Consider the following 26013-nt stretch of genomic DNA (forward strand, 5'->3'; position numbering starts at 1 on the left):
TCAACATTCGTCATATTTATTTACTAAATACCATGGTTCAAAAGAACAAACCCAAAAACATACTTGAGCTAGTCTAAGTGGACGGGTTTAACTGCAACCACCTGTCTCCACGTTCTTTCACATATGTGGAGCTGGAACCCCTTCAGAGATTACTCGTGCACACTTTGCCTTTTCTGTTACTAACACATTTCTCTGAACATAAAAGAATTTCTCTGAACCAAGAAAGACTTGAAATATTACAAGATACAGGCACTTTATGTTCCCAGTTTTACAAATAAACCAAGTCAAAAATACTTTAATAAAACTAACTAGAACAGAGTTTTCTATCTTTAGTTCTAAAAACTTAAACTCAATTGCAAATAAACAAGTTCAACTGGGATTAAATGGTCATATTTGTATATAAAAAAATTCAAATTACTACAACTTGAGAAAATGGTCATTTGAATTCAACTTAAGATATTCCAATAATGTGCATTAAAATTTATATACCTAGGCAGCCGAGTAACATCTGAAAGCTTTGCAAGAGTGTGGTTAGTGAGAAAAGCAAAAGGTGCTTTTATTCCACAGTATCTGATTAAACAAAAAGTAATTTACAAAACAAAGTACCAAATGATACTTTAAAATAAATACTTCATCATTTTGATGAATATATACATAGTGTCCATTTGTGGGTTTTAACTATCTAAAAGTGGCATTTCACTATCCAGAGGTGCAGGAGCAAGTTCACATAAATAAAACAGTGTGGCTTCACTAGCTTCAGCTTCAGTCAACGGTTCCAGGCGAACAAGCTTACTTTGGGTTGGTTCTGGGTCCAGGTTGCTAGCCAGAAGCTCATCAACTTCTACAGGTTTATTTGTAGAGGGTATAACTTCTGATGATGCTGTTGTACTCCCCTGTTCAAGAGCAGAAGCAGGGTTTCCATCGAGGAGTGCAAGAAGTGGAAAGGCAGTATACTGGATAAGTTGTTTATCTACAAATATCATAAAAGATACTTTTATATATCCAAATGAGAAGTTATCTGTCAGCAAAGTTAGCCTAAATTCAATTTAGCTATAAGATTTGTCTTTTAATGTTAAATAAGGGGGAGAGGGGATTCAAACTCCAGGAACCATTACCTCCCATTTACATTTTGTTTGGGTACTATAAACTTAAGACACCATCCAAAGAAGCCAAGGCAGCAGTCCATCTTCACTTGTTTATATGGGTTTCATTTTCGGTAGTGCTACACTACACTTGTAGGATTCAACCCAGGGCTTTACAAATGCTACGCAAGAGCCCAGCCCATCCAGCTGTTGAGTAAGACAATATTTGCATGGTTTGCAACTACAGAAATTAAGACTACTTGAATACCTACCTGGTTTGGACTTGGATTTTCTTCCCTCTTCTGAAACTTGTTGAATGACACTGCTCTTAGTAGCCTCTAATCCCTTATTCTCAGACTAAAAGAAAATAAATTACATGAAAATACTTGTTTTACATTTTACATTCCTTAAGGGTATCAAAAATTAACAACTGATAAAATAACATCAACACATCTGAAATATACTAGAAAGGGGACCATCAGGAAAGATGAACTGAAGAGAAAAATCTCACTGGAATTAACCAGACTGGCTAAGAAAGTTGTCCTCAAGGGCCAGAATAAAGTACCCGAAGAAGGAAAGAAAAGGGCATTTCAGTGATAGGACAGACAGAATTGTCAAAGACTAAAGACGGGAATAAATCAAAGACAGGTGGTTTTACATGCTAGTGAGGATATAATTAAATATGCATTTTAAACAGTTTTGATTAGTAATGCATCCCACAATATTCTTCATGTGACCAGAAGAGCTAGCACAGATAAATGCCTCAGAGTCGTGAAGGATGACACAGTGACATCTATGAAACCATCCCTGCTCTTGGGAGCCTCAACTGTGATGGTTTCTTCTTGTCCTTTCTGTGACTCCTTAGGTTCTTTTATTGCCTTGCGGTTGAGTCTTTCAGCCACTGTCGTCTTCCTTTCTGGCTCACAGGGGATTTCAATCTACAGTGCTGCTGAGATACCAGCACCTTTTCAGCAGTACTCCAACTCCCAGGTGCAGGCGAGGCTCAATTATTTCTGATAATCTTAAGTTCCAGATACTGCCGAGTACCACATGTCTACAAGTTGCTTTAGTATGCATAGTATAACAAACATCTGTATAATTCGTACATCCCTCTGATAGCTATCACAAAGTGAAGCAGTAAAAGTTTCTATGATACTAGAAAGACAATGACCCTAAGATAAAGACTAAACCATTCTAAATATTTAAGTAAAAACAGTCCATCATTTAGAAGTCACAATATATAAATGTTAATACATTTCATACTTGAAACAGGTATTTCCTAAGGATGCCACTGTTGATATTCTAATCTCAGAACCAAGATTATGAATGTATTTATGTATTTTTTCCCAAGAAAGTTCTTATTCATTAGTAGTGGACACTCAGCTACACTAAGGAGTATAAGGTATCCAGACTAAGAAAATATTATGTTAAATGTCATTATACCCTTGTCATGAATAAAATTTAGAGATAAAAATACCAATAATTTGCAATCACTCTGGACTCAGAACTATAAAACATTACTCTTAAAAATATTTTTCATAAAAATAAAAAAGCAATATGCAATTTTCTGTTACTGAGACTAATGAAAATTCTCAAGTTATTGGTTTCTAGAATGAGGACAATCAAAGAACAATGACTCAGTTTTAGCAATAAACAGCAAAGCATATTCACTAAGTTAAAATATTATGTCTTAATAACACTCAATATACTGACAAAATATATATACTATAAGCCTAGCAAATGATGGTGAAATTCAGCTTACTGCCAGTTTATTTGAAATGTCTATCAAAACATTCTTATATGCATTACCCCTATCTGCTTAACCTACAATTACAGCACTGACAGTTGTGACATAAAACTTATAAAACCAAAAACATCTAGTAGATTTGGCTATTTACAGAAATAGTGTGCCGTATGTCAATAACTCAAACAGTGTCCCCTACAAGTTCATAAAGTTTTGAGGCTCTGTGTCAGCCAAGATGAACCTTCAAAAACGTCGGAAAACTGGCCAGGCTATCTCCTTACACATGACAATAGAACATTTCAACTCATCAACTCTACAATCATTCATATTTATTTGAGATATCTCATTTTGGATTACAAAAGACAAGAATGTAACTGACTTCTCTAATCCAAAATTTGAACTTGATTTATTTTGTAATCAGTAAAAAATAAAGATTGACAATTTGGTATACATACTAGATATGGGGAATAAATTTAAGATGATTAAGCTATATAAAAATAACATAGATTTATAAGCATCTGCCATGAAAAACTGTCCTTAAGAATCTCCTGTCGCCGGGGCGGTGGTGGCGCACGCCTTTAATCCCAGCACTCGGGAGGCAGAGCCAGGCGGATCTCTGTGAGTTCGAGGCCAGCCTGGTCTACAAAGTGAGTTCCAGGAAAGGCACAAAACTACAGAGAAACCGTCTCGAAAAACAAAAAAAAAATAAAAAATAAAAAATAAATTAAAAAAAAAGAATCTCCTGTCAATTTCTTAAGTCCAACTGGAGTTCCTATATGTTGAAAAAAAAATATTTTGGGGAAAAAAAAAAGGAGCTTTATACAGGTAAAGCTCCTACCTAGTAAATTTTGCCTTTGCTTTAGTTACTTTTTAAAATGCTAACAAAGTGAAGGAACTTACAGAAGAAATATGGATCAGTTATTTTCAACTGAAAAAGCTGAGAAATTGTTTATGGAAAGAAAGAATATAAAATGTAGAAATTATATTTTAATCATGTATATTTCAAAGAAATATCTGAACAAGCCAAGGCCAGGTGATTTCCCAGCACTAAGAGGCTGATTTTCTACTGAGAGTGAATCCCACATGTACCAGCAGAATTGGGCAATGAAGAATAACCCCATAATCAAAGGCTGATTTTCCATCTAGTACTTTACTATCTCAATCACACACAAGGTAAGGATATAAAATGTTTTCTGTAATTGAGAGTGATACTGCTTTCTATGTATGTTTACTAGGACTTTTTCATATTTTTATAGCTATGGGTCCTGAGCAACATGAATTAAAACTTACTTTTGTATTATTGATGTAATCTGTGGGATTCATCTGCACAGAACTAGTGAAAAGCTGAAAGACCAAACAAGAAAGATGATAAGTTTAAAAAATATTTTAAAAGATCTGTGTGTTAAAAATTTCTATACAACCATGTTGAGTGAAGGGCTGTCACTCCTACACTGGGAAGTTTCCACAGATTAACACAAGGTTGGAAAAGCAGGAAAGCAGAGCGAAAAAGCAAACAGAGGCAGGGCGAGCTGGCCATGCACTAGATGGGAGTTTTATGTTGTAAGGATTTCTCTACAGGGGGATAAATCATCTGAGATAGTTTCCCACAATTCTTATCCCTTCCTTAATCTCCATTCAATTTCTTATCTTTTTTCTCTCCCTAAACATCCTTGGCCATATGTAGCACCAAATGCTAAGTCCCATGTCTTTAAACTAAGCATTCATTGAACCTACTCTGACAGTGAAACCTAACATACATGACAAGTGGAGCCCTGACAAAATGCCATACCTACTTCGTTTTATGTTCCACATAGCAAAGGAAGTTGGTAAGTGTCAAAATAATGCCAATGAGCTATACTCACAGTCCAGCCAATTCATAAATACAACTTTTAAGTCATCACCATGAAACATTCTCTCTGCTCTCCAGGAGCTTACAATCTACAAGACAATACTGACATTAAATAGCTAACTCATACATGATCGAGTTTCACAACAGTTAGTAGAGCTTTAAAAGCAGAAAGGCGTTTGGAGACCAAGAAGGGAGGAAAGCACAGACACAGGCATAAACATGATGCTACGAGGTAGGTATCAGCAGTCCCAAGAGAAGACAGCAGAGTCCTGAGTTACAGTTACACCAAAAAGGTAGAGCATGTTCTAGAAATGGTTCAGACCAACCCAAATAACACAAGTTCTGACTTGAACAGTTATATACACAAGTTTAAAAGAAGCAGTGCAAAGCTATTCAGTGGATGAGGTCACATCCTATCAGGAATAAGACCCCTAAGAATAGTCTGAGCACTGAAACAGAAATTAGGTTCGCATTTTATAAGAATGACCAAAGTCAATGGTTCACAAACAATGAAATACAGAGGTCACAGTTTTCTTTCTTCTTCCATTCTCTTTAGACATGGACTCCTTTCTTAAAAGACCATAGCTGTCCTAAGAATATCCTCAGTTCCCTTTCATTTTATTTCCCTTTCTTTTCCTATCACCCACTGGCTGCTGAAGAGGTAAAGAGCTCAAATCTCCGGTGGTAGATGACTACTATTTGTATGTCAATTCAGCCTGTGACTATTTTAGAGAAGCCTGATGAAATTTTGTACCTATAAACAGGGTGGTACACCTGAGTGAGGCCAGCAATGTAAGCTTCTCTCTCCCTTTATGCCTCGAAATCCTATTTACTGACTTTGGAGTATCTCGCACATACTCGCAGAAGATAGATGGGACAATACACAGTTCACATATAAAGAACTGACACAACTTCTTCAATTGTGAGGCCTGATGACCTCCTCCTGACTCCACCCTGATATAAGAAAAGAACTGAACTTTGTAAAGAAAAGCCAGAATTCTACAATGCACTTAGTGGTTTACATTTTGACGATCTTCACCACCCATTTCAGAGAACAAGTAGACTTTAAAATTTATGACACTACAATCTAATTAAATAATCTAAAGACAGGCACATAAAGCAGAATATCCCAAAGTTATAGAGTGGACTTTGAGCCAAGTTTGCATTTAAAGTATTAAGAAACAGAGATATGCACATTTCAGAACAGCATAGTAATGTCAAAATGTTTTCACAGAGGAAGAACAGAGAGACAAGAAATAGAGGGAAAAAAAAAGATACAAAATTGAGTGTTCCAAAGTAGAAGAAATCAGGAAAAAAAAAAATTCTTACAGGAAAAGAGAATAATTAGGAAGATGCTGAGACCCTCATATGGAACTCATCTATAACCCTAGCATGTGAGAGGTGGATGCTTAGATACAAGACCAGTTTACGTTATATGAGATCTTGTCTCAAAAACAAAATGAATTCTCTTGTAGACCACTCTATAGTACTAAAATACAGCACTAATAGTAGGGTTAATTATTTGTAATTCTTCCAACAGTCCTTCATGTTAAGCATTAGCCCTATTTAATAGATGAAGAAACTGGGAAAGAAAACTTTTCCATGTTGGAGATGTAGCTCAGTTGGGAGTGCTTGAGTAGCACGCATGAAAATATATGTTTAATCACACCACAGTGTAAACTGGGTGTAATGGTCTAATGCATGCCTGTAATCCTATCACTTAGGAGGGAAGCAGGAAGAACAGAAGGTCAAGATCATCCTCAGCTACATGCCATGTTCAAGGCCAGCTTAGGGAATACATGAAACCCTGTCTTAAAAAAGGAAGTTAATTTTTCTAAGGCCAGTAACATTTACTAAGTATTGAGAAGAATATCAGAACTCAGACTTGTCTAATTCAAAGCATGTCATCTTCCACCAGCCCAGCTGATGAAAAATGGATAAAGCAAACAAAACCAGAGGGACACTGAGAGAGAGAGAGAGAGAGAGACAGAGAGAGAGACAGAGACAGAGACAGACAGACAGACACACACACACACACACACACACACACACACCTGGGCTTAAGGAGGCATTGAGTTATTTTCTCTAAGAAAGGATACAAAACTGCAAAGGGCCGAAGCTTGAGGCCTGAAGCACAGTGAAATATTCTGAGCAAATACAGAAGTTTGAATATGAATTCAGTAAATGTTCAAAGTAAAATTGAAATGATCCAAAGACCATAGGATAGATAACCAGAATTTTGTTTTTAACACCCACATTCAGAGTTGGGAATGGGTCTGATGAACTCAAGGACTGGTAGGTTACTGCTATCTAGCTGAAATGGGATATCATATGGAAGTTTAATTCACTTACCATGGTAACAAGGTCAGCATGGGAAGAAAATCTTTAAAGACAGTGAAATACAATCCTGAGTGGTACTGATGATTTGGGAAGGGTGTTTAAGCTAGGTGACAGATTAATTTCATGAGAAGAGATGCAAATGATTAATTAACCAGAAATTAGACTGAAAAAAGAAAGGACTAATTCCTTTTGGCATCATTAAGAAGTTAAAGTTTAAGACATTAAAGTGATATATTACGGAATCTTTTGATGTTAAAGAAGGTTCATTATAAGGCAAAAGATTTCTCAGAATAAACAGATCCAGCAAAGAACAAGACTCATACGAGTAGGCCAAAGTTAGATGAATCTAGAAAGCTTTGGCTAGGGTGAGAAGAATGCCAGAGAACAAAAGCAAAATGGGTGAGAAAGATTCGTAGGGCCTGAAATCAGAGAAAAGATTATCAGTCCAGACAATACTGGAGTAAGTTCACACAGACGGTGACAAAGACTGGAATAGGGAATCACTCAAGATATTCAAAATATAGCAAATATAATGAAAGGTATTTTACTAGAAAACATTAACTCCCCAAGTATTAAGAAGTGTCTCTATGATACTCCCTGATTAGGTACTTCTATTACTAACTTTCAAAGATCTTTATTCAGTGACAATGTATTCTAAAACAAGATATACATACAGTAACACACAGCAACAAGTCCAGACACAGCCTGTATTTAGTAGTGGTAATGTTGAAAAACAATGGTACGTTGTTACCAGAGAAGCAACTGCTCCTCAGAGGCACACAGTGATCACATTATCAGTGTCCTATATCCGCCTGTTTATGCTTCCTAATAAAATCATTAATTAAGAAAGTAAAATGCAGAAGTGTAGACTACAAAAAAGTATTGATTTTAAATATATAGATGTACACAAACTACCAGTATAGTAAAGATTATCCAAAATACCTACATCAACCAGAAGATCTGGGTCTATGCTAAACTGTCTTCCTGAAAGCATAGCTTGGAAGTCCTCTAAACTGCAATCAATGCTGTCAAGATAATCCAACAGCTCAACCCTAAAGAAAAAAAAAAAACAATTTCACATTTATTAAGTATTCTCATACTTACATTTCAAATCACTGCTGGTAATCCAGCTCTACAAAATCACCTTAGTGACGTAAGTCCTTACCAGTTCTAAAGACATCACATTTAAGATCTGGGATTTCTAAAAATTGAAAAACTCGTACCTTTTATACCTTTTAGTATTTTCAGAGAAGATGTGCTGCCATAAAGGTGTACTTTCCCCCTTTCTTCTCTATCTCATTAATACTCCTAATATTCAAATTGATTACTTCTGTACAATAAATTACTATATTTTTAATGTAATGTGTCCCTTGATAGATACTACACTAGTATACAGAATTGGTACAGTTAAAAGCACGAATACCTTACAGTTACAAGAATTTTATTTAAAAAAAAATTAATGAATTGCTCAACAAAGTTCCAAGACTACTTATGGGACAATTAAACCCCTGACTACAGAGTTTAACTTTGATCAATACAAAAGAGACAAGACAGGGTCAGCATCTAAAAGGAAGATCACTGTACCACTTGAGCTATCATTATTACTTTGAATTTATAGAAATTTAATATTTACTTCAGGTTTATTATTGAACTGAATACTAAAAAGTAACTCAAAGCTTCTAGATGAATACTCACTTTCCCAAAAGGTTAATGTTATCATTCAAAATGGAATCCATCATGGTCACAGGATCTTCGGAGGGCAGACCGGATGAGCCATTTAGCTGGACAGCACCAGACATAACAGGGCTGCTGCCAGCGGTTCCCAAACTGAACGACTCTCTGGCTAGTTCGTTCTGATCTCCACTCTGAATGACAGGAGCATACTCATCTTCATTGTCATCTTCAACAATCACAATATCAGGATACTGGCTACAGCTACAGCAGTGATATGAGAAAAAAAATATAATTTAGAGAAGGCAAATTTATTTCCATTCTCTGGTGGGATTCACAAATCACCTATTAAAAGGCTTCCTTTTCTGGAGTAAGTAGCTTAATTTTGATAATTCGTAAGATAGAAAACCACAATGAATCAAGGAAAAAGGTTTAACTCCAAATAAAAATCATCTATTTTCATTCTTTTTTTTTTTGGAGGTACGGTTTATCTGGTTCAATACTCTAAATATGAGGAAAAGATTAGTATTTCAAACCAAATATGGAAAAATTAAATTTTTCAAAGAACCAGGGTTTGTAATTTGTTTGCTAAGAACAAATAATGAACATTTTCCCAAATATCTCCTGATTCCTTACTTGGAGGGATCAGATATAACATCCTCATTAGTTTCTGGAATAACTGGAATATTTTCTTCATCCGCATTATCATCAGTAACATCATAAATAATTATGTCATCTGAAATCCGCTCTCTTGACTTTAAACCTTCAGTCCTACTATGTGGAACCTAAAGAATCAGGAGAAAACAAGAACGTATGGACTACTACAAAGGATATCATTAAATAAATAAACTGGACACATTCTATTTACCAAATGTTGAGGACAGTAAACAAAACAGCTTTGTCCTCTGCCCTTCTGGGACTCACATATTAATGAGTTGTAATATCATTTGACAGAGCTATGAAGTATATACCCATATTCTACTTAACAACAAATTGCTTTATTGTAAGAGACCCTGAAGATGACGTGCCCAAAGACTGTCTCTCTGAAGATCTTCAAATTCTAAAGGACTTTATAGATAAACAGTAAACAAGTGCTAGGCCTTCAGAAATTTCCATCATAATCTCACAGCCACTGCACTGACAGTGACTGCACTCTCTGAACCTGCTGTTTACAAGAGGCTTTATTCTTACTCATTAAATAGCTTCACTGAGAGATATTCAGAACTTCAACAATTCCATAGTTAAAGATACTTTGGCTGTTTTACCAACAACTTGTTCTTTTTAATGTTAAGAGGTAGCCCAGGCCTGTTACCCCAACTACTCAGGAGGTTCAGACAGGAAAATTCCGAGTTCAAGACCTGCCTGGGCTACAGAGTGAGTTCAACAGCAGCCTAGACAGCTTAGTGGGATCCTATCACAAAATGAAAAAAAGGAGCTGGGGATATATGTCAGTGGCACAATACTTGCCTAACAAGCATGGGACCCTAGGTTCAATCTCTACTATCACCAACAGAAAAAGAAAAAATGTATGGGTACATTCAGGTCAGTTACATTAAGAAGTTCAATTCTCTAAAAGTAAGCAAATCATTATTATAGTGCAAATTTTTTTAAAGTTTTAACACTAGATGACAGAGGTAAAAGTTGAAAGTGCTTAAAAATACATAAGTTCTATTTTTAAAAAACCATCTAAAATACATGAAATACTTTAAAAATATGTAAATTTCAGTTAAACTAAAACAACCAAACAAAACGAACACTCATCTACTTATATAAGATCAATCCAAAACTCAGGCTACAACTACTTGGTTTAGAAAAAGAAGTGGGATGAACACTGATATTAAGTTGACACTGCTTTGTCCCAGAGAGGGTAAAATAAAAGATAAATAAACAAAATCTCAATAAAAGTTCAATAATAAATCTGACTCAATATTTAAAAATCCCAACATTCAAATTAACAATAGTAACTCAGTGGTACAGCATTTGCGTTGCCATGCAAGAACTTAGATTTGATATCTAGTACTATCAAAAAAGAAAAAAAGGATTATCAACAAGAAAGCAGTATCAAAAAAGAGGCTTAGACTAGCTTGATGTTAGACTAATCTGCAATTAGATATGTCTATAGAAAAAATACAAGTATACAAAATATTTGAAATTGCTAGAGAAAAGCAACCTAGTCAGTACATTACTTATCACAGAAGATGAAAAGGAGTAAGTAGCAGTGAGTTCCACAATCATATTATACCAAGACGACATTATCATTCTGTTCAATCTATACAGCAGCATAGCAAACTGCATTTGTTTTATCAATTCCAAAAGTAATGAAAAGGCCACACTGCTGAGATACAGCTTAGTGGTATGCTGCGAGCTTAGCGGGTAAGAGGCCCGTGTTCAATCAAACCCTTGTATCAAAGTGCAAGTCACAATGCAGAGTATTGAAATAACATCATCTGTATGAAATTTAGACATATGCAAAATAGCAGCAATACTCCTGAATTCACACATAAAACACCCATGGCAATAACAAATATTAAAGCTTGGAAATAAACAACTATTTTGTAATGATTTATTTCTTAAAACACTTAAAGCAAATAATGAAAATGTCATGATTTAATAGAGCTGGGGAATGAGCACTTACATTATTATTCACTAAATGTCTTTGACTGCATGAAATACTGCCATAATAAAATTTAGTTTGAGACAATAAATATAAAATACATTAAAATTTACTTTATGATGGTGATTATCAGTTGGTTCTTTGACTATGTGCTGAAATAGATTCTTCTTTTGAGCTCCATTAGTGTTTAGAAGTAGAGGCCTGTAAACAAGAATAATAGTTATATAATCCCAAGAGGAAAAATAAAAGGGATTTAAGGTTTCTAATAATTTACTCAACACCTCAAGCATACTTACTTCAATAGTGAATAAACACCTTCAATAAAAATACAACAGAAACTCCTGAATTCCTTACAACACATACTGAGTGTTTTTTCAGTGGCATCACAGAAAGAGGCAGCAGACATTATAACCTGCTGAAATCTTGGCCTTACAGGTCATTCTATCTGTGCCTCTCTCAGCTCTTCTGCTTTAGGTGTACCAATGGCATAACCAGCTAATATAACCATCACAACCTATCATTAAGATTTGAAAAGACTGGGTCAACCATATTTAAAATAAACCAAATATTTGATTCTCTCCTTATCCACAACAAATGACCTATTTTTAAAGAGTTTTCCTCACTAATGCTACTTTAAACTGTTAATATGAATGAAAAATCATTTATTAGTAACACCTTCAAGTGTACAAAGTGACCATCTAGCCTAGCCTCACTTCTCAAAAAAACAAAACAGAACAACAACAACAAAACATCAGCATGGAGCTGGGCACGTAGGATAAATAGGTTGCATATTTCCAAAATAAGTAAATTTTTGAGCATTAGTATGGCATAAATGGAAAAGTCACTTATATTTCTGTGATGGGCCATGGTCAATTAAAAGCATCATTCTCAGCCCTTTTAGCTGCTTGACAAACCAACTACCTAATGTATAAAATTATTGAAGAGATAATTACTTTCAGACTACATGCATGCATGAGGTATGCCTAATACCTAAATGAATTTTGAGTTCAGACATAAAGTTTATCACAGACATCTCATATGTATGTAAATATCCCAGAATCTGAAAAAAATTACAATTTCAAATACTTTTACTATCCTAAAAGCATTGTGTTAAGGGATGCTTACCCTGATAAGACTACTCTTGAAGTGCTAACATAATATAACAAGGGAAAGAGTTGTTCTTTGGTACCAGACATATACTCAGCAAACACAGGTACTCATGATTAAACACCAAACAGTTTTTAAATCAAAACTTAAAAAAACTTACCTTTTACGTTTTAAGCTCACAAGCTGATTATTCTGAACCAATGTAACAATAAACTGGACAATCTGAGAGGAAAATGTAAATAAAATTCTTTCATCAAAGCTTCTGTCCACATCCTATCAGTTACTACCCAGCTTTCTGCCCTTGTGCAGGGTTCTCAATAAATGATTCTAAAACACACACCAACTAATGCTCAGTCACTTTAAGTTCTCACAAGTTAACACTTGAGATCTGCGGTTTCTTTAGGAAGATTTAAGTGTGATGCAAAGACAGACAAACTGGTGTTTGATAGACAACATTCTCCTAACTAAGGTAATATCATTAGAGGCAAAAGTAATTACTAACTCAGAATAGATCATAATCTTTCAGATCCAAAAAAGTATAATGGCCAGTTTTATAAATATTACTGTTGCAATACATCCATCTAAGCTTGCCCAATCAGACATTTATATCAGCCGTAAATTTAAAATATCTGATTAAATTTAGAGTGAAAACTACTAAACTGATAGCCCTGTAAATGAACCTTATTTTATAAGTTTGTTTCTTTAAGTAAGATATGGCCCAGCAGCACTATTCTAGTGTCTTCTTATACATTTAAGTCCTCAGCCTCAATATAGAAATTTCCGATCTGAATTCTGATGGGGTCCAGCAATGAATTTATTAACTGTTTAGTCTTCTAGGTAACATTTATGAGAACTACTCTGGCTTAGCGTAGGACCTGAAATTTTACTGTCAGCTTCCTACCTAAAGATGCCAAGTCCAAGTGCAGAGAGTGGGTAACAATGAAAAGAGTGCTCCAGGGTCTGAATAAAGGCCAAAGTGGTTGGAGGACTGTCTTAGACTCTGTAGAGTTGTATATGCGTATGGAATTTAACATGATCAAGAAAGAATGTATCACCTAAGTCTATCATATAGCATATAACTTCAAAACTGAGCAGAAAAGGTATTGGTGAAAAACTGAAGTGCTGAGTTAACTAACTATTTCACCAACTATCATTGCTCTGGGGAAAAAAACTCAGATTAAGTAGTTAATATTTATCCAAAACGCTGTTTTGTGAAAAACAGTAACAGATCTTTTCATCAAGTACAAAATTAAAAACACCTGTTATTTTAACTCAACTTTCCTAAACAGGGCTATGCATTAGAACTGCCTACAGAAGTTTTAAAAACACACATATTAAATGAAACACTGGGAAATGAATTTTATTATGTCCAACCTTAATGCTATCTTATTTTACAAAACTAGTATACTATTTGACCATAGGCCAAATGTGACAACTGTTATTCATCTCCACTGTAAGCCTGGTTCACTAGATCCAAATCCTGTCACTCATAAGCTTATTTTTAGCTCAAGTGCCTTTTCAAGCAGGAACAAGATTCCTCTCTCCCTCACCCTCTCCTCAAAGGAACCTGTTGCTGAGTCCAGTTTACTCCTAAGCAAAAAATAGACAGCTTCATTACGCTCATGTTTCTTTTTTAATAGCTAGTGGAAGTTGGAATATAAAGATTAAATGACAAGGACATGATGCCATGGGCAGATTCTAATTCTTCCATTAATTTTCCTCAATATCTTGAATTTATTTTGTAACTTTTTAAACTACTTTTATACTAAGCCCAATTATAGCACACACTGGAAAAAACACCGTCGAACTCCCAGGAAATTTGGCCAAGTGACTTAAAAATTAACTATGCCGATCAGAGTAAACAGCAACAACTACCAACAGTCCACAAACAGTAAATTGTCTACTTATCAAGCAACTGTAGAGCACTGTGTGGGCAGGGAGGCTTCTTACCTTCCTAATAACTTGCTGCTGCTGTGCGTGCTTTGCTCTTAATTCTGACACCTCCTTCCAAAGGGACTCGTTTTCACTGTATTAAAATTTATTTAAAACCAAACAAGAAAGATTTGGTCAGAAGACCAAGCCACATCTTTAATCAAGAAAGCCAGAGAATTTCACAACTCTACAGGTAGGCAGACAGAGGTAGGAGAACTACGAGTTCAAGACCAGCTTAAGCTACACAGTGAGACCTTGTCTAAAGAAACAAATACTACATAACTATGCTTCTCCTATGCTATAATTATTTGTTCTCAACTGTATTATCTACTAGTCACGGCAATATTTGTAAAAAGCCTTAAGATACATAGTTGCATGCATATAGTAGCAGGTAATTTATTCCTTTTGATAACAGGGCTTGGTACTTTTTGTTTAAAAATAAACTAAGTTTAAGCAAGAGAGCAATTATATACAGATTTTGATAATTCCTTCAGGACACAAAGGAAAGGGACACTGACCAGCATGCGACATGCTCCAGGCACTATGCTCAGCATCTTACATGTATGGAACACTTAAACTTCCATAAACACTGCCATGATCTTGCTATGTAGATGAAGTGATGGAACTCTGCCTAATATCATACAGATAACTCTGCACCTATTAAAGGAAACTCAAACCCTCTAAGGAAGCACAGAACACTTCCAAGCATTTCAAAAGAAGTCCAATAACTTACCCAATAGCTATAATTCCTTTCCCTTCTTACTTTCCTTTGTAAAATCGAAACTGTAGTTATTAAATACTGCTGAGCTAATAAAATACAGAGGATAATCCAACTATCAAATGCTTATTTTAACTTCTATTAACATCCTCAAAGTTATCTTCCTCAAGTTATCTGTACTATTATAACAAAAGGGCAGATTCACATATAGTTATCAGGAAAGAAAATTGTTACAGAATGATTAAATGATCAAATTCTTGAATTAACTTAAAGGATGCTACTAGCGGAAGACAGACAGAGCAAACAGCACAACTAGTTAGATAAACAAGCAGTACTGGAAAGTGGAAGGCTTATTCAAACAAGGACTCGGAGTCCAAAGTCACTCATGAAAACATTTGAATTAGGACAATTAACAGCAAAACTGTGAGATGGAATGTGTGAAATAACCACCCTCAGGCTCTTGTTATTAAGGGAACTCCTCATATATATAAAAATAAAACACACCTACTCTATATACAAGCTAACAGTGCGGCAGTTAAGAAAATGCTACTAAATAATGTTATAAAACAAGATAAGCCACGTTTTTGAGGAAAGAGGTCTGTGGAACCCTCTCCTGGGTCTATGTGCAGTATCAAGTTGGGCAACTGTGTGTGTGTGTGTGTGTGTGTGTGTGTGTGTGTGTGTGTGTGTGTGTGTGTATGTGTGTGTTATTTCCCATGCCCTACTTTTTCCTAATAGACAGGCCACAATTAAACATACATTTTAAGTCACTTATATATGATGACCTTATGAAAACTAATCTATGTAAAACTGTATTTACTACACTATCCACTAGTTATATGTAAGATTTCTAATGTGTGCCCTCATTTACGTGTGAAAATCACATGAAAACTAATCTATGTAGTACTATTTACTATATTATCTTAAAGACTTATCATTTCATAAGCAAGACTAGCTTCATGGCAACATTCTATAGTCTGACAACCATAATTAAAACCTGCTATTAGGACAAAGTCTACAGCTACAAACTAAAAGTAAAGAGAACTGATACAGAAAACAAGATGACCTTTGATCTTGGTTATTGAGGATTAAAGTAAAACACCAGACACTCTCCAAACCCCAACACACACGCCCCAACCTCCATAATATTAGGATTATATTTGGAAATAATATTTTACCTTTTTAATTCTGAAAGCCTGGACTCAATAGTTTCTTGTTTTATTTGAACCTTCTGAGCACTACTTATAATTTTTGTTAAATCTTCCTGACGAATTTTATTTTCCTCTGGTTTTGAAGATGAAACCTTCCAAAAATACAAATTTAGAAAATTAAATATATACTAATTGTAATTCAAACTTCCTATTATGAGAAGTTTCTGTATCCTATTAAAGAAGTAAGATGTGGTTACAAATTTCTAGATAAATTCTAGAGCAAGAATAAACTTTATAGCTCAACACAAGGGAAATCAAGGACTAACCACTTTATTTTTCACCCTTTCCCTAGCCTACTTTCTTCCATGGGCTCTTCACCTTTTGTTTCTATTCTGCAGTATTTAGGATTGAACTCAAGGCCTTGTTGATTTTAGATTAATTAGACTTACATATTCTAGCCGTTGGGCTATAGGTATTCCCCTGCCTCATTTTTACCACCACCTCCTACATTTTTGGTGACAGGAATTGAAGCCAGGGTTTTCAGGGTGCTAGAAGTGCTCTACCACTGGACTATCAATATGCCTATTCTTTCTTTTCTATATACCTTCTATGGATTTAGTAAAGACATCTCATTTTAGCAGAAGACAGTTGCTATTTTTCTCTGCCAACTCAAGAGTAAGCCCTCCTATTACACTGGGTAACTCTACCCTCTGTGACTCCATGGTGAGCATTTTCCTTCCCTCGTTAAAGTGAAGACTGTATTACTCTCAGCACAGTTGAGCTCTGAAATAAGTGCTGGGAACAGATGAACAATTAATCAAAGATTTATTAGTCATCTCCATAAGAAATAGCTCTGTATTTCTGCATTCATTTTCATTATTCATATATCTGTTATTATTGGGGGGTTACTGAGACAAGGGTCTTATTCCATATTCCAGGCTGGCCTGGAAATCACTTAGACCAAGCTGGACTCAAATTTGCAGCAATCCTTCTGCCTCTACCTCCTGAGTTCCGGGATTACACGTGTGGACTACCACAACTGGCTTTTTCTGTATACTCTTAAACCCAGCAGCTTAAAAAAAAGTTGTGCCTCATGTCTATAACCTAATTAATGCACGTTAGCAGCAGCTCACCTTCCTTTTAATGTTCTCCAACAAGTCATCCTGGCCTTGTTTGAAGTAAGGATGCTGAAATTCAACAGGGCCATCTCTTTCCTGTTTTATAATTCCAGAGTCGATATGTACCACTTTACGGAAGCCATCTGACAAAGATTCAAATTTACATGACTAAAATTAGACAACTCAAAAATTAATAAAGCTTATACAGAAATATACTTTATTATTTTCATGAGAAAAACTGGCTCAAACAGTGATTGTTAATGGCATTAGAAGCAAACCACTGGTCATACTCACACATATTTAGTTGTCTCACAAAGCTGGCCATGTTATTGTGTTTGAAGTACTTGGGAAGAATTTCTTTTGCAAATCTCTGCTCATCCAAGACCAGAAAACTTTGCCCATTCTAAAAAAGAAAAAAAAAAAAGCCCACAAATGTCACTTAGTTAAGGTCCTCTGATGAAGTTATATATGTGAATCTAAATCAGCTCTGGTAAACCTTTCCAGATACATTCAGACCAACATTCTATTTATGGTAATGGGGGAAAAAGGCATATATATATAATATATATATTATATATATATATATATTTTATATATATAAAATTACAATTCAAATTATAAGAACATTTTAGGTCTCAGCATCAAACCAAAAACTGCACCATACTCTGTGATAAAATATTGAAAGAATTTCTACTGCCAGGCTGTGGTGGCACAGGCCTTTAATCCCAGCACTCACTCAGGAGGCAGAAGCAGGTGGATCTCTGTGAGTTCGAGGCCAGCCTGGTTTACAAAGCAAGTCCCAGGACAGCCAGAGCTGTTACACAGAAAAACTCTTGTCTTGAAAAACAAACAAAAAAAAGAATTTTTACTAGGTAAGCAAAAGGTCTAATATGTAGACAGTACTATTAAGTTATTTTAAAGCTAATATAAACAGACAAAAACAGAGAAATCATCATTTTAACACTATCCAGAACATATGTAACAGTGTAATTAGTATATTACACTGAAAAACTATAAAAGAATTTAGAAAGATTTCTGGTTACAAGATTAATTAACTGATTAATTAATTACTGGGGTCTACATTTAGAGCTAGGCAAGTACTAACCCACCGACCTGCATCTCCAGCCCCCTTTTCATTTCTAAAATAAGATCTTTAATTATATGTATGTAAGTGTTCTGCCTATATCTGTATGTACACTAAAAATATGCCTGGTGTTCATGTAGGTGCAAGGAATGCTTCAGATCCCTGGAACTGTGTTACATGTGCACCAGCATGTGAGTACTGGGAACCAAACCTAAGTCCTATGCAAGAACAAGTGCTCTTAACTCCGAGCCATCTCTCCAGCCCTTAGTTTCTGAGACAGTCTCATTAGTTGCCCAGGCTGGCTTAGAACTCACTCCAGGCCTCGGCCTATAAGAAGCTACAACAGGCTGCACCACCATCACCAGCAGGTCAGGCTAGCTTCTAGATTAGTACCAAGAAAACAAGATACTCATATGTACAACAATACAGTTGAACTCTTACCTGACATCATGTACAAAATTTAACTCAAAATAGCTAAAAAAAAACTAAACACATTAGCATCAAAGATCTGAATCTTGCCAGGTGATATGGCACACACCATTAATTCCAGCACTCAAGAGGCAGAGGCAGACAGCCAGAACTACATGGAGAAACCCTGTCTCCAAACACCAAACACACACACACACACACACACACACACACACACACGAGAAAAACTTCATGACTTTGGAACTGCAAATGATTTCTTGAATACAATACTGAATACAGGCAACATTAGCAAAATCAGAAATATGGGACCATATTGTTTAATAATTTATGCATACTGAACATCAACAAGAGTAAAAAGGCCTCCTGCAGAATGGTAAAAAAGATTTGTCTATCAGGTATGTGACATATATTTAAAACAACAACAAAAAAGCCAATTAAAAATAAGCAAGGTCTCTGAGTATCATTTTTTCGAAAGATTCATAGTTGCAAATAAGTGCATAAAAGATGCTCAATATTCACAAATGGTTAGGAATACAAAAACAATAAGATACTACTTCCCAGCAATTTAGAATGGCTTTTATAAAACAAACAAAAAAAAACTTGCTAAAAATAAACAAAAAACAAAAATTAAAGAAATACTCAAAGAGCTAATTCCTACTCTATATAAACACTCCAAAACTAAAAAAGAACCTGAAGAGATATCAGCATTGCATGATCCCTGTAGTATGTCACAAAAGCCAAAACGTGAAAGCAACTTAAGTGTTCTTCATCTCATCAATGGTTGAGCAAAATGTGGTACAGAAATATTATTCAGTGTTTCAAATAGAATTTGACATGTGTTACAAAATGGATGAACCCTAAGGACATTATGCTATGTGAACTAAGCTGGTCCCAAAGCAATAAATACTGTATGATACAACTTACAGAAGGTATTTTAAAAAGCCAATTTCTTAAAGGTAAGTGTAGAATAGGGTGTGACTGTTCAGGATTGAGAGAGGTGACAGTTACTGTCTAACAGGTAGGTATTTAGTAATGGTTTTAAATAAAAATGGCTCCTTAGGCTCAAATATTTGAATGACTGGTCCCCAGTTGGTGGAACTGTTTGGGAAGGACTAGGAGATGTGGTTTTGTTGGAGGAGTATCACTGGGGGGGGGGGGGGGGGGTCGGCTTTTTGAAGCCTTCAAAAGTCCACACCATTTCCAGCTAGCTCTCTCTGCCTCTTGCTTATGGATCAGATATAAGCTCCTAGCTAATGCTCCAATGCCATCCAATAACTATGTATAGCTGGAAGATTTTCTAGTCCCACCTGGCTCATGGTCAGGACAAATCTCTCTCACCGGACAGTCCTGCAGCCACTCAGACCCAAATAAACACACACAGGCTAATATTAATTAAAACTGCTCGGCCATTAGCTCAGACTTACTACTGACTAGCTCTTGCACTTAAACTCAGCTCATTTCTATTAAACTACACATCGCCATGTTTTCCATGGCTTTACCTCTGTGTCATTACATGCTGCTCCCTGGACAGCAGGCTGGTGTCTCCTGACTCACTCAGCCTTCCTCTTCCCAGAATTCTCCTTGTCTGCTTATCCCGCCTATACTTCCTGCCTGGCTAATGGCCAATCAGCATTTTATTAAACCAGTATACAAAAGCATTATTCCACAGCATTTCCCCTTTTCTGTTTAATTAAAAAGGAAAGTTTTAACTTTAACACAGTAAAATTATATATAACAAAACAGTTATCAAGCAAGAATTACAGTTACAATATCTAGTCTATTTATATTTGGCAAATTCAAATAAAATACTCTATTTATCCTATACTTGTGAGTCTAAAGTTTCATATCTAACTTACCTTTTATCATAACTAAGGAAAATTATAACCATCTAGTCTTCAACTACATCAAAGACTTCAGAAGGATATAATATTACCTAAGTAAATAGGAAGTGCATTGTAAGCAACTTCCAAAAATCTAGAATGACAGAGACAGCTGGCTGCCTGGACAGTCACCTAAAGTTCCCTAGTAATGTTGGGGTATCCACCTTCAGCCCATAGGCCTAGTCCCTTAGTCATTTTTTTTTTTTTGGTTGTGTGTATGTCCTGTAGAATGTCTGGCAGTCTCCTCTGCAAAGTAGGAACCTGAAGGACCATCTCCCCTTGTTTTAGCAAAATTTAGTGGTCATTTTTCCATGGGTCCTATATGTCAAGTCGATACAACATTTTGTCAATCAGTCTAGGCAAGAACAGTTTCTTGCCCAAATGGCCAGTTCTGTCAAGAAGATAAACTCCATATAGAAGGGTCCTCGATGCCCATCTTGCTCTTTGAAGTAAATAGGTGCTGCCAGGAGCAGACACATCTCACTGTCCAGAAAGTCTGTTTTTAAAACATTTTAAATGCCATATTCTGTACAAACCTAATTGAAATATATCTATGTATACCTAGAAAACTTAACTAACATGACTATAAGTTTGACTATCATAGAAGACTAATTATTAATCTGTATTTCTTAATTATTCATTACAATTTAAATGAGTTACATACACATAATACCTGTGTGTCTGCTATGCTCCCCATCCCAATGGGTCATAGACTCACCTTCTGAACTGTAAGCCTCAAAGAGACTCTTCTATAAGTTGCCTTGGTCTTGATGTCTCATCACAGCAATACAAATTAAGCCATAATTTCAGTTTGGAAAAGATAAAAGTTATTCTAGAGTTGGGCAGTGATAATGGTTATGTTAAAAAAAGTGATGTAATTGAAGTGTACACTTTAACACAGCTAAAATGATTAATTTGATGCCATATTATTTTACTAGAAAAAAAAAAGACAACACAAAGATGGCAGCATAAATTGTCCAAAAAAGGATTATTTAATAAAAGATGCTGGACAACTAAGTAAATGAAAAAGCAGTGAGATGAATCCTTCAACCAGCTGAAAAAGTTTATTCTACATAAATTTAAGACATAGAAAAGAAAAAGCACATTTCTCTCCATAAAACATTAAAGAGAAGACAATGTGAAACTACAATAGAGTAAAATATCCCAATAACAAATTATCAAAACACATGGGACCTTTATATAATTAAACATTAAACAGATCCAAGGAAAACAGAGCATTGTAAAGCTGCTAATTCTCCTTTAACTCAACCAATACATTAAACTGCCTCAACTTTAAACTATCTTAATTTTCAAAAGATTTTTAAAGATGAAGAAATACAATTACAACAAGTAGGTAACTATATACTTGTTATAAAGGAACTCCTATAAATAATAAAAACATTGATAAAAAAATCTACAATACAAAATTTCCACAGAACAGGAAACCTAGTGGCTAATAAACAGAAGAAAACTTTAGAACTCACTAATTACTAACGGAAATATAAATTAACGCAAAGCCTCCTTAAGGGAATATTTTCTATCTACCCTCCTGAAAACCTCTAAGATGGGTAATATTTTCTTTGAAGTGAAGTGACTGAATGCCTCATGCACAGCTATCAAGGGGAAAGCTGGAGAGAAGGCTCAGCAGTCAAGAGCACATACTGCTCCCCAGTTTGGTTCCTACAACTCATGTGGGTAGGCTCATGATAGCCCTTAATAATACCAGCATCAGGAAATCTGACACTCTCTTGCCCTCTGCAGGTACCTGCACTCAAGTGTGTACACACACACACACACACACACACACACACACACACACAAATCAAATCTTTAGAAAAGAGAAAATAACTCTTTCCTTTAAAAGAAAGAAAATAACTTTTTTCAGTTTTCCATCCAACATCAGCTTAAAGTTTTACCATTCAGTATTGGCATTGTTTTTTTGGAGAAATCTGTCCAAAGAAACTAGGATTAGCTCTAGATAACATTTACCCAGAACTTCCTATTAGTTGTAGAGGGCAACACTGATATAGAACTAAAGACAGTACCGGCCTGTATAGAAAGTATACTGCAGACAGTGGGAGAGTCTGGAGCTCAGAATTTTGTTAGGCGTCTCATCTACCCTGTACACACATAAGCATTACAGCCCACTAAGCATGGAAATAACTATACAAGAACCTGGATGATCTAGATGATCATCCACCAGGGGTGTCCAACCTTTGACATTACAATATGACTTTGTCATCTACAAATGTGTTGGGCCACATTCATTGTTATCCCAGGACACCTGTGATACCATTTCAACCAAACCCATTACATTTTGTAGCAGCTTCATTGATTTAAACCTTAAGCACTAATTGTGTCTCTAGAACAAATATCCTACTGAGTTTAGATTTTGACTTGCCTATTGGTATATTAGAAATGGGCAGTTAAAATATAAACTGAGACTTAATAATGAGATAAATAAAAATAATTAAGTAGCTTGTTTCATGTAATAAGACTTCATATTTAAGCACTGGTTTAAATTCTCCACATTTTAAATCGATCAAAAGAAAGTTATTAAAATGTTTTGGCTAATTTGAATTTATTAGACTTACTACTTAGACAATACTCTTTAATTAGAACCAATTATCAATGTATTTGAGTAGTACTTTTAACAGCACAAATAAGCAGCCTTTTGCAAGTTAAAGAAGTTCAATAAACTCAGCTTGGCTGGGGAAAGTATTTCAGTCCAATTTCTAATGTTAAAACACAGCTGAGTAACAGTCTGTACTGATCCAGCCTTGTCAACCTTTAATCCCTCTGACTGATGAAAAGCATGAGACATCTGTTTATTTTAAGTACACACTGGTAGCTACCTTTCTTACTTTCACTTCTTTGTACCAAATTCACCAAATACTTAATATACATAACCTGCAGGGGGTGGGGCGGGGCACCTGGCTGACAAATACATAAGAAAAGTAAATTCTAGAAGTTTAAAAAAATAAATGACACCAATACCACGCAAAATTCAATATCGTTGTCAAAATAACAGGTACTCCACTGTTCGCTATTAAAAGCATGTAAAACTGAAAACTAGTTTAACAAACAAAAAGACACAGAAACAGAGGAAAGAGATATCATAATAAGCTGTTACGTTTTCACTTACTCAAAAACTGTAAACATGAAAATACCCACGAAGAGGTGATCGTCTACAGTCAGAGCGGCCAATCCCCTTCATAAAGTGATTCCAATAATCTAAGAATTGAGCCTACTAAACCAAAGGCACAAGGGATGTAAATAATCACTGCAAAGAATCTTTGTGTGGAACTAGGAAAGGGGGGGGGGGGTGTCCTTGGGTCACCTAGGCAACGCATTCATCTTACGCATAACTTAGACCAGGCAAGATACCGGGCTTGATTAAGGTCATCTTTATTTATAAGTAGAATCTGGATCAAACTGATCAGGGAGGGCGGCCACATACCACTCCGCCAGCAACTACTCAGTGAGATTTAACGACTCGTTTTTAACTCCTCGCTAAGTTACCAAGCATGGTCTCCGGCCACTTTCACTAAAATAATTAAAAAAAAAAAAAAAAGCCGGCTAAACAAATGGTCCAGTCTCCAAACCACAACTGGTTCATTTCCGTGCAGTTTTAATCCGAGTCTGTACATTTTTTTTTCCCCTTTCAACATCATAAAAGATTCCCCACCCCACCCCCCCACCCCCCGCAACGCGAGGGCGAGCAATCCCCGCGGAGGTGATTTCCTTCGCGAGGAAGACCCGCGCTCGCCCTCCTGCCCGCCCTCCCGCCCGCCCGCTCCAGGCTCGCTCGGCGAATGACCACCGCGCCCGCAGCAGCGAGCAGACGGCGGAGGATGAGTGTGCAGAACGCGCGGCCGCGGGGCCGGTGCCGAGCGTGCGAGCGAGCGAGCGAGCGCCGGGCCGGGCCGGGCCGGTCGGTGGGTGGGTCGGCCGGCCGGCCGGCGGGACCGTTACCAGGGCGCCCCTCCCCCACCGCGGCCCGAGGCGAGCGGAGCCGGCCGGCCGACCGAGGCCCGGCTCGAGGCTCACACAAAGCCGGGGGGTCCGCGTGAGTGGGGGGGGAGGGAGGGAGGGACGGACGGGGGAGGCCGCGCGCTGCTGCCGCCGCCGCCGCCGCCGCAGGCCGAGCCCAGCCCAGCCCAGCCCAGCCCAGCGCCGCGCGGCCCGGCCGGTCCCCCCTACACGGGGAGCACACCCGGGGGCCACGGAATCCCCGGACCCGTACCTGGCTCCAGGTGATGAACTCATTGGTGTGGGTTTCCTCCACCAGCGTCCACAGCTTGCTGAGAAAAGCCGGCACGTTGGAACTCTGCTTCATTGTTAGCCAGGCGCAGGGATTCCGAATTCTACTCCCGAACGCGGAGGTCGCTGAACGGCGGCGGCGGCGGCGGCGGCGGCGGCAGCGGCTTCGGCTTCGGCTTCGGCGGCGGCAGCAGCTGCTCCCCGGGAAAGCACACCGCGCAGGCGCGGCGGCGCCCGGGCTCCGCCCCCTCGGCGCCGCGGGGCGCGTGGTGAGGCGGGGAGACCCCGCGGCCGCACGTGATGGACAGGGCTTCGCGCTCCACCCAGGCGCCCTGCTCCCGCCCCGGGCCTCTTGGAGTCCAATCCGAAGCCGCGGGGGTGCACCACGGAGCAAGGCGATTGGCTGCTGCTGCGAGGAGGGGGTGGGCGCAGGAGGTCCGCCTTGTCTTTTACCTTTTAGGCAAGACCCCTCTGAAAGGGAAGGAGGTTGGGGACCGGGGAAACCTTGTTTGGCGGATTCACGTGGAAAGCGTTTGGGTGCACGGGCTGTGGCTGGCAGAGTGCAGAAACGCCCCCGGGGCCGTTGACTCATAAGTTTGGCCGGCAAAGAGTAATTTGCTCCGGTCTAAAGGAAGGAATAAATCACATGCGGCAGAGAGGTGCTCCTGAGCAAGATGTGCTAGGCCCCTGGTTGAAGCTATCTTAAAAATAATGAGCCTTGTTTTACATTTTGCAATGGGAGAAAATGGCTCGTTTGAGACACTTTTTAATCAAAACCTGAAGCTTAAATAATAGTATATATAATAGCAAGGACTCAGTAAATGAGCTATTATAAGGCAGCAACTGTTAAGAGCATCTTACACGCTGTTTTTAATTCAGCAGACATCAGGTGCCTGCCATAAACCCAGTTCAAAAGCAATTAGTCTAGTTCATAGTATTTGGGTCAAAATTGTTCTGTGTGTACCTTACAGAGGTTTCCTCTGGCAATGTGTGATTTGCAAAACCTCCTTAATTTACTAGCACAGTCCCCC

The 26013-nt window shown here is 37.3% G+C and overlaps 1 protein-coding gene across 2 annotated transcripts; it reads right to left on the reverse strand.

The window, feature by feature from the left end:
- Window positions 1-25189, reverse strand: Hsf2 (heat shock transcription factor 2). 2 transcript variants are annotated; one of them, XM_052751310.1, is made up of 13 exons: window positions 24966-25189; window positions 17621-17729; window positions 17342-17469; window positions 16236-16360; window positions 14358-14433; window positions 12568-12629; window positions 11414-11501; window positions 9323-9471; window positions 8711-8950; window positions 7962-8067; window positions 4117-4170; window positions 1355-1439; window positions 1-970 (listed from the first exon to the last, which is right to left on the reverse strand). In XM_052751310.1, exons 1-13 carry the CDS (start codon window positions 25056-25058, stop codon window positions 675-677), a joined length of 1611 nt encoding a protein of 536 aa, XP_052607270.1. In that variant the 5' UTR covers window positions 25059-25189; the 3' UTR covers window positions 1-674. The 2 variants fall into 2 exon arrangements, with proteins under 2 accessions (XP_052607270.1, XP_052607271.1); XM_052751311.1 differs by lacking the exon at window positions 4117-4170 and having other exon boundaries at window positions 24966-25188.
- Between the last annotated feature and the right edge of the window lie 824 nt (window positions 25190-26013).

Source organism: Peromyscus californicus, unplaced genomic scaffold, assembly GCF_007827085.1.
Source record: "Peromyscus californicus insignis strain IS unplaced genomic scaffold, ASM782708v3 Scaffold_22__1_contigs__length_63687245, whole genome shotgun sequence".
NCBI classification, from domain to species: domain Eukaryota; kingdom Metazoa; phylum Chordata; class Mammalia; order Rodentia; family Cricetidae; genus Peromyscus; species Peromyscus californicus.

Coding starts and splice junctions, on each gene's coding strand:
- Hsf2 (XM_052751310.1), bottom strand. CDS start 25,058: ATGAAGCAGAGTTCCAACGTGCCGGCTTTTCTCAGCAAGCTGTGGACG. Junction 16,361..17,341: donor TGGAGAACATTAAAAGGAAG/GTGAGCTGCTGC, acceptor TATTTTTGGAAG/GTTTCATCTTCAAAACCAGA. Junction 9,472..11,413: donor CTGATAATCACCATCATAAA/GTAAATTTTAAT, acceptor CTGATTCTTTAG/GTTCCACATAGTAGGACTGA.